General features: G+C 31.2%; 1 protein-coding gene across 1 annotated transcript in view; it reads right to left on the bottom strand.

Moving 5' to 3' along the window:
* Positions 1-323: 323 nt before the first annotated feature.
* LOC134694910 (cardioacceleratory peptide receptor-like) overlaps positions 324-22,034 on the bottom strand; it is a 39,058-nt gene continuing 17,347 nt past the window's right edge. The window contains exons 2-6 of the mRNA XM_063556017.1: positions 12,753-12,894; positions 6,099-6,436; positions 5,344-5,476; positions 2,901-2,984; positions 324-1,278 (exon numbers count right to left, since the gene is read on the bottom strand). Coding sequence (XP_063412087.1) covers positions 1,070-1,278; positions 2,901-2,984; positions 5,344-5,476; positions 6,099-6,436; positions 12,753-12,894 — 906 coding nt within the window. The 3' untranslated portion in view covers positions 324-1,069. The remainder of the gene's footprint in view (positions 1,279-2,900; positions 2,985-5,343; positions 5,477-6,098; positions 6,437-12,752; positions 12,895-22,034) is intronic.

Here is a 22,034-nt window from a genome sequence, read left to right as displayed (position 1 = left end):
TTACGTTTTTTTTTTGTGCTCAACAATACTTTTGATGTTTAGTTACACGTACTAATAAAAAATGACAATTCAGACAAATTTACGAAGCATACGAGGTATAATTTTCCACCAACTACTGAGATCCAAAAGATATACACCTAAAAAATGTATAGGTCACCTTTAAGCACTCAACAGTTAGCAAAAGTAACATTGTATAGTAAGATATGGACTGCAGAAAAAAGTTTTAGAATCTCTGAATAATGATAACATTTGGTATGACATTTTTGATACATATTTTATTTTTAAATACAATTTGAATAATATGAAATACAGTTCACCTGATTTATGATATGTTGTGAATTAAATTAAAATATTCAATATTTCTGTAATATTCAGGCGTACACACAATATATCCGGTTAAGGCATGGAATGTATTATTATATTGACATCTGTGTACATTGTTTTATAATGATCATGATTTAGGGTTCCAATTTTTTATACTACCTGGTGTGTCCTGTTGATGACGTTCTATTGGAATGACAGGATGTTTCAAAGTGATATTTCTTTGTACATTTTGTATACAAACCGTTTGTTTTTATTCATTTTGAAGAATTATTCACCTGTAACTTATAGTGTTTCTGATGTTTTCATACGGTTTGTTTTACGTTATCAAATGACTTATGATGTGCAGAACACGATAACCTCAGCGAAGGTTGTCCCTGTCTATTTTGTGTGCATGTATCGCTTTCAGCACCGTGAAGATACGTTTGACGATAAAACTCCGTGATAATGGTTATTATGTAAGGCTTTAATGTTCGGAATGAATATACGAAAGATTGGTTTTACACCTGTATTTTAGTCATGAGTTGATGTTTTTATAAGGTTAGAATCATGTGAAAATTATATTTGAAATATTCCTTATCTGACGATCAAGTACGCCGATATTATTAAGATCACACATGTGTACAATATAATGTTCAATATCGATTTATTATATTTAATTTAATGTGTAATCTTTCGCTTCTCTTTTGATACTCAAAGTCAACATCTCGTGCACTTGTCCAATAATATAACTTCTATGTTCCGATAGTCATGCTCGTGTCTCAACTGTCCGAGAGTATTTATATGACACAGATGGTTTAAACATTCTGTGATTAAAGGACAAAAATATAATTGGATTCAAAACGCTGTTCAAGGGAGACAATGCAGTCAGAATATCAAACCATCCACCATAACCAATAGTTCCATATAAGTTTAATAATCCTGCCAAAACGGATGGCATCCAGCAAAACATAAAAGCTGCAAATAAGAATGTTTCCGTTATAATGCATACAATAGAAAAATTAATTAAAAGTTTGATTCTGATAATATAGTTTTTATATTCTTTTTGATAATGTAACCTAAACTTTTAGATTTAAATATATATTATATACATATAATTATGTCTTTCCTTTAGACTGTCACAAGACTCCTTAGCAATCATATTTTACATTGATATAACGCTTTCTTCAAATAATTTTATACTATTTAAATATCCGGATTTGAAATAAACCCTTCTTGGCGTTTGTTTCAGTAAATGTGTCAAATAAATGACTTTAAAAAAAAGATTTATTCCTTTCCGCTGTTAGTCTCATTGTCAGTTTTAATGTAAAGTCAATTAAACCACTTATTGGTAGTCCCACTGTTTAAATCTGCTCAGTTCTTAAAAAAAAATACATAGCAAGGGTTAATGACGTCATATACGTTGACCTGACAACTTTGACCCGTACACGTTATTGACGTCATAATGTATGAACCGACGTTAATAAGTTTGACCCGAAGTTATCCAGACATCTTCCAGTTTACTGGTGAAAACAAAAAAAGTTTGTTTATCTGCCATGCAACACTGTTCAGTGGCTATCCTTACTTGTTAATAGGGTGCTTATAAATCGTTTTGTTCAACATTCAATACCTGCGAAGCACTACGAATAAACATATGATTCTTTGGAGTTAAACATATATTTTAACTGTTGTTTTACGGACAAAGATATTACCACGAAAAAGTATGTATATTGATGTGATAAGTACAAGTGATGTAAAACAGGCATCCAATTAATTTTATGTTTGATTCATGATGTTTTAATTCAAGAGTATTTGTAATAATAAGTACGCTGATTAGTTGGCTTTTAAAATGATTGTTTTTACAGCATTTTTACAATGCATAAAACATGCATTTTTGAACATTTATCTTTCATCGGTGATATAAATCATACGTTTAATGTACGTGTTATTACAAACGTGAAATGGATTTTAATATTTGGGTGTGCAAATTGCCAAATGAATTTGTATTTAACGTTTCTAAAATACCAGAAGCCAACTGCTACTGTGTCCTAGACAAGTTGGATCATGAAACAGTTTCAAACAATGTACACAGTTAAAGAGGCTTCCATATATTTTGTTCACTAAGCAACTGTGTGAATTATTGCTAATATGGTCAGTTTTAATAACAAAAATCGAAAAAGTGCATATTACATTTTCAGTTTGTTCATAACCATTTCTTTAGTTGGTTGATGATTATATGAACTGCGTCGAATAAAAATCTATTGTCTGCAATTGCACGTAACTGTGTACATGCATACACTTTTATTAATTTTGGAACATTCGAGTACGAAATAACAGATGAATTGAGGTCTGTTTTGCAGAGTTCCTATATCAAATAAATTAAACAATTACAAACTTTCCAAAGATATTGTTGCAAATTAATCAACGTTACGAGGTGTATTGCTATCTATTTATATAAGGTGTATTTCTATCCGACGTAGCTCATATGAAGTAATGCTAAAGAGCGTTACAAGCATCATCAAAGCATTATGACAGGACCTTTTTTCTATAGAAAACATATATTAAATAATAAATTGTTTTACTATATGCAATATACTCACTTATTCCGACTACAAATGTAATAATTGTGCTCCTCCTATTTGCTTTTGTAAATGTTTTTGATGTTTGTGTTGACCTCAGTAAATCTGAAAAAAGAAAGTTTATATATATCGAAAAAAGAACGTTACGTCACATGTCCACGCTTTAAAACTTTAAGACGAGGTTGCTCATTAAATACACGACAAGCGAATGCGAAATGTTTTTTAATGTTTTTGTTGACTTCGGTAAATCTGCATTACAAAGTTTAATCATTGAAATTGAATTATTATCAAAAAAATTAACCCTTTAAAAGTATACATAGGGGAAGTAAAAAACAGACATTAAGGACTGTGCGATATCCCGATGATAATACAAAATAAAGAAAAACGAATGGAAAGACAAACAACCATCCACAAAAATATTACCCGGCAAACTACTTAACGGACAACAAGTAAAACATCTGGGTGATCTTTGTATCCGGAAAGACTGGCAGATTTTGAACACTATATGTTTCGGTTATATCCGGCAAGATAAATTCCAACAATACTCAATTTAACAGCAACTATCATTCGGTCATTATAAATATACTTGCAAACAGAAAAAGAGAATATGTCAAAGAGACTACAACCCGAAAAAAGAGCAGATAACAGCTGAAGGCCACCAATGGATATGTTATACAGGGAGAAAATAGCGAACCAGAGGTTGTTCTCAGCTGGCCTCCCAAAATATGTGTATTATTTATTTCTTTATTTTCTTTCTATATTACTGTGGATTCATTTATAATTGTGGATACCATTTTTTGTGGATTTTCGTTGATACTAGTATTTAATTCCGTGGTTTTGCCGAAGTCTTCATAGTTACATGTCTCGAAATAATTTATTATTCTTTGAACATTTAATTTCATGGTTAACGAGCACCAACGAAATCCACGAAAATTGATATCCAACGAAGAATAATGAATCCACAGTAATTGTTACTAGATGAATTACACAAAAAGACTGTATGCAAACAAGTTGACAAACTCGTTAGATATACAAATTTGACAATCAAGATCACTCAACACTACTAAAAAAACTATAAAATAAAATGAATTCCAGACCCTTGGCTTCTGAGCAATACATGCTGTTTGTAGCTAGTTTGGAGATGATGCCACAATAATCGAATAATTATAGTGATTATACATGTGACGATAAAGAAGAAGAAGAAGAAGAAGAAGACATGTTATAATTGCATGCGACCTAACCGAGTTTCTTGATTAACCATTGTCAGGTACGGTCAAAGCCTAATATTTAAACGTATAATGACCTATACAATTAAAAAGGTTTAGCACTAAAATAAATTAAAAAAAAGTATAATTTATCGCAGATCATATTTGCCTGAGGGAGTTGAAACCTTAGTTTTGATATATCTATGGACATTTGAGACTAAGATAATACATAATGGATATCAAAAATCATTATCAGTTTCTGTAATATATGGGAGTACACCAACGTCTTTCATATGAAAGATATATTTAATCAATAAGCAGATTCAGAAAAAAGAGAGAAGAACTGAATAAAGATTGAATAAATATATGTCAATCTAAATTAGTTTTATTATGTCTATGATAGCTGAACATACTGTAGTTATAGTAAGTTCAAGATGTCGTATCTGTTTTTTGTAAGTTGTTTTGTAATAAACTAGACCGTAGTTTGTTTCAGATAGTTCATAGCCCTACGTAACATCATGATTTATTTTATTATTGTCAACAACCGAAATGTGAACTATACTTACTTACATTCAGTTCATGTAAACTTTGGTGGATAGTTATGTCATTTGAACTCATACCAAATCTAATTATATTTATACTTAATGGTTTGGTACCATTAAAATCTTAATACCGCTGCAAATGTTTGCACCTGTCCTAAGTCAAGAATATGATGTACAGTAGTTGTCGTTTTTTTATGTAATTAATAAGTGTTTCTCGATTCGCGATTTTTTATATAGATTAAACCGTTGGTTTCCCAGTTTGTTTGAATTGTTTTACACTAGTATTTTGGGGCCCTTTATAGCTTGTTGTTCGGTGTGAGCCAAGGCTCCTTGTTGAAGGCCGTACATTGACCTATAATGGTGTACTTTTATAAATTGTTATTTAGATGGAGAGTTGTATCATTGGCACTCACACCACATCTTCCTATATCTAGGTGAGTAGAAGGATTTCGTGTACTCTCTGAATGTCCGGATAATTGATTCGTGACAGTTTAAAAAAGGTTAATCATTTAATCAAGATAAGCACATTGGACATAACAACATTGACATATCATGTGCGTGCAAAAAAAACGACTACCGGAAGCAGATAACTCAGACCACACAATTTACTTAGAAATCTCACAGTTAGTTTTTCGCGTGGTTTTTTTCAATTTGACAGCTCCTACCACTCATCATCATAACTATGAAGTGAATGGGACAAAAATAATAACATGTTACCTTGTTCTCTAAAACCATTGTGTTTTTGTCCTTTTAATCGTTGGCATAAAAGGAATACAATCATTCCATAACATAGGAATATCAATACAGCGGGAATGAATAACAAGAGGAAGGCATTGGACACAATTACAACCTAAAAAATACATCAATAACAGAAATTTAGAAGATGACTGAAAACTGAATAGTGGTTTAAATAAAAACTAAACGCATGTGTGTGCTTTTCTTTTTTAAGTGCGAAAATCAAGTGTTAATAAATCACCCAGTTGCTGTATTTCATACATTAATCGGACTTAACATACAGTATTGATATTGATATTTTCGTAAAACCGGAATTGCCAACCCTTCCGAATAACCTAAGATAAAACCATGATATTTGGGCGGTTCAGTCTGTTTTATCTTTAGTGTTAACATGGCTAAGTTGTTGACTTTTCGATGCTTCTTTTGTTTTTCTTGATTGGTTAAATTTGAGATGGTATGCAGAATGTGCCTTTTTAAAAGGATTTGGAAATCAAAATAATGAAGTATGCTGTTAGCATAATCAGAAGTTGGACTATTACCTGAACCATAAATTCACCGAATATTTCTGGATTATTATAGCTTACTATGCATTATTTCGACGACTGTTGTTTAAATGTAGGTCATTTAATTATACTGCAATCTGTATAGTTTTTCAATACCCAGTTTGCATAAATCAATTTTAACTTATTTTTGTAAGAAGAATGTAACGACATTGGTATGCGTATATGTTAACAAACCTTTCTAATTCCTCTAAGATCTGGAGTACATATGACACGTTCACATATAGGGTACAAAACTGTCCAATATAGAACTGGTATACTAATAAGCGTCCCTAGTGTCCATGGTGATAATACCATTAGCAGACGATAATGTCGCATTTGGCGCACCGTACTTAGAGGTTTGAACACACTGTGGAATCTATCGATTCCGATTATCACTATCAGGTATGTCGAGGCATATAACGAGACATTACTCAGAAAGAACTGTAATTTACATATGGCGGATCCAAGCGCCCATGTGGATGTAAAATGATTGACAGTTAATGGAAGTATGTGAAGAATGCCAACGCATAGATCTGAAATAGAAAAGAAAAGTTTTACTAATTTATTAAAACAAAATCATATGCGTCACTGTTTCTAATACGTGTTGCACATCCAGAGATTTTTATAACATTCTATATCGAATTAAATTGAGCTGTTTACAGCGTTAAGACGCAGTTTGATAAACAAGACCTCATAAAATGTGGGATAATAAATGAATTTTCTTATGTAGAAAATGGTGGATTGAACCTGGTTATAAAACTATTGATGCAGATCAAGAAAATCTATTTTCAAACGCATGAATTTCAGTTTGCCTCAATTGACAGTGATTGTTTTCGAAATAAATTAATATTTACAAAAGACATTGCATGTAAAATAAACTTATAAATAATGGCAAATGTTATGTACGTTAATCATTTCATTGAACTAACTGCTTTTGTATGTCAATTTTTAGTTTGAATGATTTGTGGTTGTAATAATTGATTTTTAAGTTTGAAGATTTCCAGTTGATACACCGTTGTGGCTAGATGTAACATATTTCCCAGTTAACTCGATTTTTTAGATTATGAGATTATGAAATATATGCATCTTATATTTTAAAACACCCTTTTATAATTCCTTCTACGTGTTTTAGTAAAAAAAGATGCATTCCTCTGTGTCGAGAATGAAAACATTATCGAGCAAGCAACACGCGATTTTTTCACAATTTTTTTTAGTGTTTCCCATTCATTTTGGCTAAAACAAAAACTGATGAAAAGCTGTCTTAAAAACACGTTTCGTTCGCTAGAACATTTTGTTTGACGAAACTTATCATTTCCATCTAATTTATATTAAATTTAACTGGTTTGTTGGGTGTTTGGAGTTTGGTTTATTTTTTTTTGGGGGGGGGGAGTAAGAATTCATGTTGAATTTTGAAGTTTTTTAATTGTCTTAGTCATTAAGATGATGTCGCAGTAGTGCGCATTAACATTGTCATTTGTTCACAAAAACATGAAAAAGATGATTTTAAACAGATATATCATGTTAAGGAGGGTTATTTCCGAAAAAATACCAGTCGGGAGAATGTTAATTTTTGCGAGCCGTAATTCTGTTTAATTACACCGAATGTTAACGTTCACAGACGCCTTGATTATCGTGATGTCACAGGCGTCCAGTCGAACAGAGTATTTATGACAGAGTACCACGACAGAGAGGGTAAAAAGGGCATATCCTTTTTGCACATACCCCGTCGGCATTAACAAAATGAACGATATTTATTTGATGACAGTAAATTGGTGAAAAATACACTGGCTATCAACCAATCAAAACACAGGACATAAGGTTTCATTTTCCAAGAAATTGACAAGGCATTTCACTACTCTCAATTCTAGTATGCATCGTGGGGTAAGTTGGTAGACTCGTGTTCAGTTGCAAAAAAGTATTAAAGATAAAATTAAACATCACGCACATTTAGATATTACGATGTTTGTGACGTTTAAATGCCAGACTCCTGTACCGTTACATAATTCGTTTCAATGCAAAACTATACGACGTAAATTTAACAGTAACTATGACTGTCACGTTCAATGTTTCTTTTGTTGAGAAATTTCAAGTAAGTTGATATTGATTAACTTTTGAATATACTTGTCGTTTTGTTTGAGTCTTTATGAAATTTTATTTGTTATTTAAAAGATGACTAAAACAGAATTTAATATGACATCTCGTTATTATAGATGTTTTTTAATCGGCGTAGCTTAAAATTAAGCTTATATTCACAGACTCGAATTTGAGTTGAAAAGAATGTTCAAGGCAAAAATAGACCACGAAAGTTTGAATATTAAGACGTTTGTCACGTTCAAATGACAGAGTAATGTACCATTACATAATTGTATTCAAGGCAAATTATACGACGTGCTAATTTAACAGTAAAATGATTGTCACGCTCCGTGTTTAAAATGAAAAACAACTTCCGTTTTAAGTTTACAAATTAAAGCAACGTCTGTTCAAACGTACATTAGACAATTGTCTGGCTTTAATGATGCTAATGACTTATGAAGAATGGGGCGACAAGTCTAAGTACCAATTTAAACTTTCATAATACCATTTTTAACTGTAACCATGTTTGTGAATAATGAATACTTATTTCTAAAAACCATCAGCATTCATCAAACTGTCTGCTTTGAACATTTTGTCATTGTTTTACTAGAATTTTCAATTGATTCATATTGCGTTTTCATGGAATGATAAATGTTCTATTTGGTTTAACATTTCGTCATTCTAAAAAGGAGAACAAAAACACAGAGGCACATGCAAACTAATAAGTCGACACATACTGACTACGTCATGTCTAGAATGTAAAAAGAGAAAATGTGGGTGATCTCAGCTATGCCGGAATGGTAGCAAACCAATTGGTAAGACGGTAAACAATTATCCTTTTCAGAATTAAAGGGCTATGTGTACCTTCCTAGTTTGTGCTCCAAAATGAAAAGTAAGTATGTCCTTTTATTTTTAGGTTCTATTATCATGATTATTGTTAAGAACATACTAACAACGTTTCGTTGTACGCTTTTGGATCTTTTCCATTAATGCATTTCAATCTGAGCGAATTGAAATTCTGGTCTCGAAAATAGTTTTAACCAATCTTCTGGAAACAATGTTAACAGAATAAAGATTAAAATGTTTTTTCTGCGTATTTCTGTCTATACCTTTTTGAAGCAGAGCTATGTCTGGCAAACATATCACGAAGATTAACACATTCCCTAAACATGATAAACATAAATATGATGTGTCTTTTAAGCAAATGGAACACGATTTTCGGAATTTACATGTTTGTATGTAAATTTCGGACGATTACTTTCATTTGTTTGGAGGATTTTATCTTCAGGACAACAAATAGTGGATTAAATTTGATGCTATTGAAACTAATACTGATAATGTAACAAGTATTGTATATTTCTTTTTAATAGTTAAAGGAAAAAATCTACAAATTGCCGGTGTCCCATACATTTCACGTTAAAACTCAGCTATCGATAATTGATTATGGTGCCTGCATTGCGTGATGGTATAGGAAATAAATAAACTGAATTCAGATATTGACTACATCAAACGTCTTACATGTTTTCGACAATAAGAAAAATGCATGATGTCGATTGAATTCAGTTTTACCTAGTTGTTTTATTGTAATCTATATTTACACTCTAGTCGTATTACATTCGTGCGTTAGTTAACCACCATTTATCCCATCGTTACGATGACATCGCATGAGGTTTTAAAACGTTTTTGTACTGATAAACCTTCAGTCTGTATTTAAGCTTTGATTAAATGATCGACTAGATCATTAATGCAATATTAGAATATGTCGTGCAAGTAAATGGTTTTCATTAGTTGGTGTTTTTTTTTTCGTTTTTTGGGTGGTGTTGTCAAACCCGGCCTGATTGGTACCAACATTAAACATGTCATGCCATCCACAATTCTGAATTATATAACATACTATTTGTGAATTGAGGCTTCATATCAACTACACTGCTGGTCGTCTACTTGAAGTTATACAGGAATTAAAAGTATTCCTTACAAAACTTAAGATGCAAAATAACCCTAAAACTTTCAAATCTTTCGAACGAAGAACATACATAAATAATAATAATAGAAGAACATTGAGCAATTAATCAAACTATCGATAGCTGTACAAGGTACATATACTGAGTGCAAATAAAAACGCAACACTTTTGTTTTTCAAAAAAAATCTTATAATTTTTATTTTATTTATATTAGAACTTTGTAAAGTTGGTTTAAAATTACCTTTAAGACAATTGACGACAACTTTACGGTTGAGTGATTTTTGGAACAAACGCGAAGTAAGGGTTATTTTGAACGGACATAAACCGAGTTCACTGCTTTTCAACATACGCACCATTTTCACGATTTTGTCATTTAAAGCTTGGCTAATGTCATGAGTTTTCCCGCCCTTATTGTAAGGAAACTGCAATAAACATCTGAGTAAATGACAGGACTTTTGACAACCAGCGACATGCAGTTTTGGGCATGATCCAACAAAGCCTTTCACTGCATACAATTACGAGAAGACTGAAGTTGTAGCCTAAACAATAACCCAAATCATCCACAAACTCAACCAAAATGGATCATTTAATGATAAGCGACATCTCAGTGTACAAAAAGCAAGATACGCTCAGCCAGACCGATACATTTGGTCTTAAACATATTCGATATTGACTCTGATGAGTGTACAAAGGTCACGAGAGTTCAATGTTGGAGCAATTTCAGTAAAGCATCAATTGCATAGAAATTGTTAAAGAGCTCCAAAGTCTTTCCTTAGTGACATCTAAACGGCCGTAAGGCGTAAATATCAAATTCTGTAGACCAAAAATTATTCATTGTGTACCAAAAACCGTCAGTGGTGGTTACATAGACATTTGGCACCCATCTTGGCCAAAAGTCATGTGTTTCGCCCGATTTTTGGTCCGATCGAGCAACTTTTGCATCAGATTGGACATGGTTTAGACGATGAAAACCACCACCAATATCATAAAGTCAGCTTGAGTTTGATATGCGGGTCAAGTGGAACAACATTCCTCGAGATCACGTCCGGGATGATTAGTTTCACGGCGCTGTGGAGATTGCGCTGCACAACGGGGTTGTTACATGTTTTGTTAGGACGGTGAGTTGATGATTCGACATTGGATGTTTCGTTTACCTATAGCGTTTGAAAGATGACGATGAAACCTTTTTGTTTGATATCGATCTATTGCATGGATTGTTATTTTTTTGAAAAACCAAGTGTTGCGTTTTCATTGGCACTCAGTATATATGAATCTATATTTCTGCATCATTATGCCATACAACATAAAAAGGGACCTAACACAAGTGTTCGTTTGAGACAGAGCTATGGTGAATTCATATTTCGGAAAGAAAATTACTACAAAAATTTCGTACACATCGCTTCACCAGAAAAAAACATGATGAAAATTGTCAAAAAAGGAGATGTCGTGTAGACGAAATAGTTAGATAGACATAAACAATAATGATTGGCGACACAAAGTTTTTCTATCTAAAGCTAAAAGTACAATTTTCCGTTCAGCTCCCCTATATTGATGAGAAAAGGAAATTGAAATAGTAATATCTGAATACTATACTGGTTATTAGTGAAAAACATGGTGATAAATTTTAACAAAACATCTGAGTTACGTAGGTGTTTTTCATTATTTTACATGCAAGTTCCAGGTTAGAATTAACAGGACATTTTGCAAGCCAGTTTTGCAACACTGAAATAAAATTGCAGCATATTACGTATTTTGCAGTATATTCATATCTTAAAATGTACAAAATTTTATTTTTTTCTCGAATGCAAACATTTTACATTGCAAATGCAAAATTCTAAAATGCTTTTAATGTCACTTATGCAAATATTTACTGTTGATTCATCAAAATATGTAGTATACTTTTATATAAAACATTAAAATTTCATATTCATGCAAAACAATAGGAATCATGAGCTGTAATGAAAATATTAAAAAAAAAGGAAAAGAGTTCCAATTATTAGAAAGGAGTAATTATATATTAATAGATAAAACAAAAGGTAATTAACATATAACAATAACGATATGACATTAAACGACTGCTTTGTTAAGTAAAGGGGTCATAACATATTGATAGGAAAAAAGCTAATTCACACAACACCATTACAATCGGACGTTAAACGACTACTTTGTTAAGTAAAGGGGTCATAATATATTCATAGAAAAAGAGCTAATTCACATAAAACAATAACAATGGGACGTTAAATGACTTCTCTGATAAGTTAATTGCATGTTTCGTGTAATCAAAATGAATGTCCTATGGTATTTCTGATAGAACGCAAATATCCGTGACAACAAATACAGTTAATTAAGATACAGAATTGGCAATTCTCAACATTTGATATACTTCTTCAATGACTATGAAATAAACATTATTGGCCTTAAATTGGATGTCAACAATATTATCCGGATGGTCAATTGTTGATACGAAAACAAACCTGATTGATTAATGAGATTGCCCAGCACTATAATTGATTTACACAAATATGTCATTATGTGTAATTGGATAACTATAGATTCTTACTACTGAATGCAGTAAGATGCTATAATTCTGCTATCGCAGAGTTCAACGTCTCCATTATATAACCCGAGGCTTGCCGAGTGATTTAGATGTTTAAATTTATTGGTCAAGAGTGTATAAAATATAAACAGTAAATGTAGCGATGTTGAACAATATCCTTTCCTGATCAAAGACATTTCCTATAAATCTGTATAGTTATAACACGATAAACAAAGAACAAATCAGATAATTTAAGTCATCCCTCTATCTCAATCTTACCTGAAAAAGCTAAATTGATGACGAAGAAGACTAAGTTTGACCGTTTCCGAATCCGGCTTAAAAGGACTATTACAGCAATATTTAAGGAAACTGTTAGCAGTAACTCCACACAACGGATCCATTTAGATATTTCCCATTCAATCTGAAAAGAATATAATTATAATATCAAAAAATTATTCTGACTGTAAGGTACAACAACACCGGTTTACGCATCAATATATGCCAGGTCATAAAAATATATATGTGGAAATTAAACATGACAGAAATTAAAACTCCATATTGTTCAATTAGTCTTTAGGGCATGAACATATTAGTTGCATTGTACTGATATTTTGGGAAAATAAATCATAAATTGTCTTTTTAAAATTCAGCATCTATTATCCAGCTAAGACGGAAAGACGATAAAGTGACATGTATCGAAAGATGTACTGCACACTGTTCATAAAGTCTAAGAAAACATAGTATAACAAAAGATTGTCTATATTACAGTTATCTCTTAGAAACGGAAGGATGATGAAATACATCTATAGATGTGTACTACATTGTTCATATAGTCTCCAAGATTATTTCATAGAAAAGGATTGTCTTTATTAGATTGTGCATCTATCATTCAGATATTGCAGGTTGAAGTGACATATGAAAAGATGTATTGCATTCTTCTGATATACGGAGAATGAGAAATAACAATTGATATTAAAGGATAGTCCTCATTACAGCAATCTCCTAGAAATTGCAGGACGAATATATGACATGTATCTGTGTATTGAAAGATATACTGCATATTGTTTAGGTACTGTTTATATCTCTAAGACAATATTTTATGGAAAATGATTGTTTTTATAATAGATCTATCTCCAACGAATAAAAAGACGAAACAATATCACGTATCAAAAGATGTACTGCATTGTTTAGACATTCTAAGACGAAAATTCATTGACAATGATTATATTTTGACAATCTTTTCCCCAAAAATACAAATATATTATTCACGTGTTATTACACGTATGAAAAGAATGGATGGACGATAAAATGACTGTTTTGTACGACAGTGCATGGTAAGACAGTCGGCAAATGATATCCATGGCGAAGGGTTATCTTTTTCACAGCTATCTATAAACATGTAGTTATCAAAGGTACCAGGCTTATAATTTGATACGCCAGACGCGAGTTTCGTCTACAGAAGACTCGTCAGTGACGTTCAGATCAAAATATTTTGAAAGCCAAAACAAGTACAAAGTTGAAGAGCATTGATGATTCAAAATTCTAAAACAAATATCATAGATATAGGTGCGATATCGTTTCAAAGTATGATCAGATGACCCATATATAATACATTTAGGACATTGTCGAACTATAGTGTATGACGAAGTATGTATTGCATTTAATTGTCTAAAATATCACGCTTTCGGTATATTCAGATAATCGTGTGTGTTTGCGTCTGATTTGGGCTTTTCCTTCTGAAGTGCATATCACATTAGTACATATAAGCACTGTTTTAAACATTTGAGCATACGTCAATTGGGCAGTTTTACAATGACAGAAATAGCATAGATCGACAACAATAGAAACTAGAAAAAATAAAAAGCGTTGGACAAGTGCTATGTATGTTTGCTTGTTTTATTTGTATGGTAACTTTGAAGATCTATAAATATTCATCCTCGTTTTGTTTCTGCTGTATGTACATTCAGGTATTATCAATGGGATAAGTAATCTGCATTTTACTATTAAATCGTCATATCTTTTTTTTTAAATAAACATAAACATTATAAAATTATTATATAATTCGAGGCAAGTAGAAATGATTGTATGTATCGAATAACTGGAAATTTCCGATAGTGTCTATTTAGCTATATTTTATTTCTACTGATGACGTCATGCGTTGATCTTTGTCATCTTAAACAGAAGGTCTGTTCACTTTTTATATTGCATCATTTTAAGTTTATTTTAAAAATTTAAAAATTTCTATACTGGAAATCTAATAACAAAATCAAAGTGATAATATTATGCATGAGCAGCAGATAGTAAATTACGCTAAAACAAGTTTATTTAGGACGATAAATGGTAAAAACAAAACTCAGTTACATGTATAAATTATATCCCATCTTCAAACTATTAGTATAATGCTGCTACTAAATTAACAGGATCGTATTTGTTTGAGTCTGTACTGCTGATTTGTCAATCACTTTAAAAAAAAATAAACATGTTTTTTTTATCTTTAACTATGGATACTTATTTAAGAATAGGTCGAAGAGACAGAAATGCCATAACATACCTTGAATGGGAATGCAAAATTCAAAACTCATTTGAACACGACTTAGAATACATTTAAGTCGTCATTAAAGTGCAATATAATGTCTGCTTGTGGAAACCTTGGAAATTTAAGCACATTTTAAGTAATACTGTTTATTTAGTGATTCATTTATTATGATGAATTGATAATCAACTTCCGCATAATCGATAACATTGTGATCTTTTAATCAAAATATGACTGGATGTCAGTCAAAATGTATTAATGTATCGAATGAATGTAAACTTGTGATAGTCTTATTTTCTTTTTCTTTTTTTCTACAAGTTATGTATATCTGTGTCATCTGAGATGGTCTACTATCTCCACTAACAGAGCATTTTTATTATTATTATGACACATTTTAATTTTTATGTTGAACTCATAAAATGTTAAATCTTTAAAACATTTCAAAATTTATAATTCAGTTGGGATTTTGATAACAAAATCTGATTTATAATGTTGGTAAGCAGCAGACGGTTAATTTATATGTATGCCAAGCAATCACAGAGAACTGATATATTCAAGTTTTGATTTTGCAAGATAAGAAAAAGGCAATGTGATCAATTGTTTAAATTTTCAACATTTGAAGCACACATGTTGTAGTGAACAGGTTTTCGAATTCATAGCCGAGTTAGATTCTAACGCTATTTTTTTTTATATCACATGGATATTTATGAGGCAATTCTTATCAAATAGTTTTGAAGAAAATGAGAATTTCTGACAATACTTAGAACGTGACCACTGTATATCGTGACATAAATGTATGTAGTTACAACTCTCTATGTTATTTTGCTTCATTTTATCTGCAACGTAACAAGAGCAATGTTGAATCTATGTTTGCATAAAGTCGAACCCGACTGAATATTTTCATCCTTGTTCTTACTTAGTCAGAGATATTTTACATTTTACATAAATGATGTTTTCATTATGTCATAAGTATACTATATTTCACTGTTTATTCTTAAATATTATAACACGCATTCCTTATTGGGATTTTTCAAGAATGGTAAATACTGCGAGACTAATTTATTGCGATTTCAGCAATAGGTAAATACATATACATGTATCAGGAATATCAGATAATGAGTTTTTATCATTGTAATGCTCCTTTAATGGCACAGTCCGCGTTAGCACACATCTTGCAATTATATCTGAATTTACATTAATTACAGTAATTCATTATGTTGTCTGCTCTTTGGTTGGTTTGTTGCCTCTGTGACACATATCTCATTTCCATTCTCAATTTTATTAACGTTCGTTCATTCATCTTTCTAAGTTCTAAGAAATATCAAAAGCTACGCCAATCAACTGATGAGGAAATCAATGCTAAAAAATAAAAACAAATGCTTGAAACCCCAACTAATATAAGAAGTGGTTTTTGGTGGCATTTGCTTTTGTATACCCAATTGGAAGTAGTTTCTGTCAATAGGGACTAAACACTTCGACCCGATATATATCGTAAAAGGTCATTATCCAACTGTGCATCTTATACGGATACGATATAAAAAAAGCAGATATCATTTACGTAGATCTATTTCAACTTCCGGCTCAAACTCAACATTTGTAATTTGTCAATTGGCATATTTTTCATTTCTTTATGTCTTTATAATCTTAAGCGATCAACGTTTCAGCGGATATTGCAATATTTATGTTCGTATTCGGTCCATTAGGAATCCTTGGTATTACTCTAGATTGATCTGCTTTTAAATAACATAGCACGCAAACTTCATTAACTTAATATTATAAACATAAGCAGACTAATGTAAATGTTAATATTCGAGTTTATTAACGACAAATGCAGCAGGCAGCAGTATTTTTTTTTTTTAAATTTGCTACAATGTATCTTATTTCTTTGTAGTAAATCTGGCTAGACTGAAGAAGTAGCGATGAAGTGTTTCAAAATGAGTTTCCATAAGTAAACAAATGACTGTCCCGGTAAGATCTTCAGTATCATTTCTGTCCGTCCTTTCGTTACTTTTGGGTATGTTGGTTGCTGGTTCATCAACGTTTACCCTCATTTACAATGTGTTCATATCTAATACTAGCAAGAAAGGAGGAGTTAGAGGGCTTCATCTAGAATTCACTAAAAAACAACGTGTCTGTTCCTTAATCGCGATATATTTTGATAAAAAATTGAGACAAAATTATATATCGGAAATGAAAAAGTTATAAAATGACATGTATCATAGGGTGTAATGTACTTTGTTCCGATAGTCTGAGTAAATAATTGATATAAAAGATTGTTGTTATTACATCTATTTCCAACAGATGGAAGTACGATAAAGTGACATGTATGATCAGATTTACTGTTTTAGTAGACAGTCTGCGAAACAATTTTCATGTATATAGAGGGATTGTCTTTATCACATTTATCTGCCATTTATCGTACATGTAGGATGCATGGAGATATGTGGTAAGAAGATAAAGTGACTTGTATAAATTGTATTTATTGGTACTACATTGAGAGTAGTGTAAGTGTTTGCGTCTGGACTGCTAAAGTGAATGTCAAACTTGTTGTTTAAGGCACTGTTAAATATCAGTAAATAGAAATTTCAATTAAGTTATAATGTATCTAAATGCCAAAAATGCCTTTGAACTAAATAAGTGTGAATACAAAATGCAAAAATACACCTAACTAGACCTTACATACGTTGTCTAAAAAAATAAGTGCATTGCATTGGTTGTTAATCAGTCTCATATGAATGGTCACTTAGGGAATGTTTGTTTTTCCGTTTTATTTACAAAAATATTCGAATAAATTGATAAGTACAAAACCAGTATAACCGATAAATACATGGTCTTATAATCAATATATAATTTGAATTTTCTTTTAATTAGATGTAAGTAAAAATTATTTATCACATATTTTGTACTGATATGTACGTTTTTGTATGGACAATAATAGCCGGAAATCAAGGTTGGTTATCAGCCCTTGTGACCGATATCGATATCAGCCCTCGAAATCCATATCAAGCCCCCGAGTTTAACTTCGGGTAACCTGTCAATCAAAGACTTTTTTGTAAACAAGTTGAACACAATGAAAAGAAATTGAGAAAGTTGCGAATCTGCTGTAGAAGAAAAAAGTAGAAATCAAAGGGGAAATCACAAAAGTGTTCGTAAAATTTTGACGTCATAAAGAATTTAAAAAATATATGAAGCCACACTGGAATGAGTAGCGATATAGGATTCTTCTAAAGCATTTTTAACATTTGTAATGTAACACTTTAAAGTTGTTTAATATTTGCTATTCTTAGAATTAATGTATGTATTGTTAATTATTTCTGAAACTTTTAACAAAACTTTGCATGTTTACCTACTGTGATACGAACTTTGTTTTAACTCACAGTGATACATTATTATTTTTTTCGTTAAACATCTTTTTGATTTTTGAAGAAATATCAAACATAATTTGATGTAAGCGATTTGTGTTCTCTTGCTTAAAAATAGTTGATAAATAGATTATTACATGTCATTTTTCATATGGTCCATGGTATCAGCCCACGACCCATATCAAGCCCTCTGACTTGATATGGGAGTCTAGGACTGATACCAGGGCCATATGGAAAATGCCATGTAAAATCTATAAATAATCAATCGAAAAATCCCACTTTCCTATAATGTTTCGGTTTTCATGTTGTATCGATTGTATATCCTTTCTGATGATGTCATGGTGGTATATATGGCTGATTAAACAAAACATTAAGCTTACTACATTTTCATTTGTTTTACTCTTTTTTCCTTTTTCTGTATAACATTTAAAAATTCAAATCTTGTGAAGTTTGTAAAATTCTTGATATCAGTATGTTATTTATATAATTCACTCGATTGCGTACGTATAAGTGTACTTATATAACAAAGCAGTTTTTAACATACATACAAATATTCAAACTCGGTTTATTATTTATGAGTAATATTTGAAAATATGTCAGAGAAATTATTTATATTTTACATAAGTAAAATTTTGTCATCACTATGCGTAGTTTCATAACCAATTATGGTTATCGATATTCTCTGTCATAAGACCACTTTAATCCTCTTTTATATACTCGCAGTTGTTTACAAACTAATCTTGGGATTAACTTCCATTAAGTATTTTAACGTATACAAAAAAAATATAATTCTAGCACAGTAGTTCTGTGTGATCTCCTATTATATATCGTTAAAATCAAAGATCTATTACTAACATATAATATTTAATATACTTCCTATAGAATTATGGGGATATGATTGGTTAATGGATTACACGTGATATCTAATATACTTCCTTGTTTGCAGAGTTCAATTTAATCTTTACATTTTAACATTTGTAATTTTTAATTTGCAAATGGGCATATTTTTTCTGTCTTCATAATCCTCAGCGATCAAAATTTTAGCGGATAAAGCTATTTATATATGTTGATTTGCAGTCCATTATGTCTCTTTGGCGGGTAATATTACCGAATTGATCAACTTTAAGTATTATATCACGTAAACTTCATTTAATTTAACATGTTTAATAAAGCCAGACTTAAATATGTGCAAATATTATAAATGAATTTATTTCTTTATCAACAACAATTGCAAGAAGCAAAGCAAAATTTCACGATTTAATAATATTTACGTAATTTGTAACGCTTTTTATAGCTTCGTTTTGTTAATCAAAGAAAGAGTAATGAATTCCTCAATGTAAAATGGGCGAAACGTGACATGATTATCAATGAGGAAATTATACACTAAAAGACAGGGATATTGAAAATTTAAAACAGGTCAACAAAGAGCATTCAACAATAAATAATATTTGCCCTTGTCCTACTGACTCTAAACTGCTTGTAATGAAGCTAGAATAAGAATTTCGATAATTTATGCTTTTACTGCATTGGTTTTAAGAGTGGGTTCTCATCCGAACCACTCATATCTATTCTACTTTTGATATACACGCAAAGATGTGAAATAATTGAAATACAAAGGATTTCTTAATCCAAGGAATAGAATACCTTAGCCGTATTTGGCACAATATGTTGGAAATTTGGGTCTTCAGTGCTCTTCAACTTTGTACTCGCTTTAGATTTCTACCTTTTTTTATATGAGCGTCAATGATGAGTCGTATGGAGACGAAATACACGTATGGCGTATTAAATTATAAGCCATATACCTTTGATAACTATTAACACCACAGGGTCGATGGCACTCCTAGTGGACGTATTGTTCCCGAGGGTATATTTATATGCTTTTTTTTTTAAATTTACTATTTGCAAAAGTATGATTTATTTGAAATACTATGAACTGTATCATCAAAGGCAGATATTACTTTAGCCGTATTTGGCACAACATTTTGTAATTTCGGATCCTAAACGCTCTTCAACTTTGCTTTACGTTTTTGTTTTCTAACTATTTTGATATGAGCGTCACTGATACAGCTTATTAGCCAAATCGAGTGTCTGATGTATCAAGTTATAAGCCAAGTATCTTATAACTTATTACAGTTTAAAATTTAGATGAAAATACATAGATATGGCTTGTATGAAACTATTCGAGGATTAACTTCTAAAAGTAAGGAAAGGATGTATTTCTTTTTAGATTCACAGGGATGTATATAAACGATAACACGATGTGTTATTTTATGTTTCCTCTCATCAGATGCGCCTTTCGTCAATCAATATCAATTCAGTAATCCGTTTGGGGACAAAGGCATGTGAAAATACAATATGTAATAAAATCGTTGATGTGTTGGATTAACCGGAAAAACACAGGTAGTATAGTCGAATATGATCCTAACAAGGAACCAGAGCTATACATGAGGGAGATGTATTTCTTGTCTTCAATTCATCTATACAACTTCAATAATACGATATCCGTATATGAGTATGTCAGTACTAATATACTCAGCTACAAAAAAATAATAGCATTCTACAAATTTGCACTGAATTCAGTAAAAAGACCATGCTGTTTTATTTTATTTTAATTTCATTAATCATGTTTATGATGACATAAGAACATTATGCAGATATTAATTTTGAAAAAAAATCATCGGTAACTTTGGACTACTTTGCAAGGAAGACAGCAATAATTTTATACAGACTGTTCTCCGCTTCTTATTAATTCAAAATTTAAGTAGCAGACGCCCGAGGGTTCAGCATGTTGTACACTCATATTGTAATTATGATGTTCAACATTAATTTTTTTTTAATTCAGAATTATACACAAGAGATTAAAAAAAATGTAAAAAGAGGCGAAAATGTGTACATTCAAATTAATAAATATAAAATGAACCGACGAAGACATAACTCAAAAATGTAAAGCGCCCAATAGACAAACAGCACTATACACATAGGTAATTCAAGTCTGAGCAACACGACCACCACCAAAAACGGGATTGTCTCAGGTGCTCCAAATTGTGTTCCTGTGCGTTTAAGATATTCCTTTTACACTGGGATAAAAATAATCTAATCTATTTACAATTAGATTCGTTTTAATGTGCATCTTTGACATTTGAAGATATAAACAGCCATTCAACTTTAGAAGTGCATATTTAAAAGATTAAGGGAAAAACGCTTGGAACTGCTTTCTTGTATAAGTGATTGAAATTAAGTATTATGCAGCTATTGCAGGGAAATCTACAGAAAGGTATCAGTTATATAATAAATGTAGGCAAGACAAATCATATAAATGATTGTTTCATTGCAACGTGTGAACAATTTTCTACTTTTAAGGAGATATGCGAATATCTTTATTTAGTAAAAGTTGTACCTTGTTGCCGAGATTTTGTAAGAGATTGTAATTTTTATTACTACACGTATTTTTGACGTCAATTCGTCTATATATATGACCATGTGAATCTATCGTAAGGGTAAAATAAAAATCATATACTTTTGTCCTGCCCTTTGACTTAAATAACAAAATAGTGTTAGGTAGGTATAATTATCTTATGGATGAAATATTATTCACGGTCAATACTGAGAAATTCTCCGAAATTTAATGGTAACAAACCAAAATGTCTAGACATTAACAGTGAATAA

This window comes from Mytilus trossulus, chromosome 13 (assembly GCF_036588685.1).
Source record: "Mytilus trossulus isolate FHL-02 chromosome 13, PNRI_Mtr1.1.1.hap1, whole genome shotgun sequence".
NCBI lineage: Eukaryota > Metazoa > Mollusca > Bivalvia > Mytilida > Mytilidae > Mytilus > Mytilus trossulus.
Note: the sequence above shows the minus strand (reverse complement) of the source record. Positions and strands in the feature narration are given on the sequence as shown.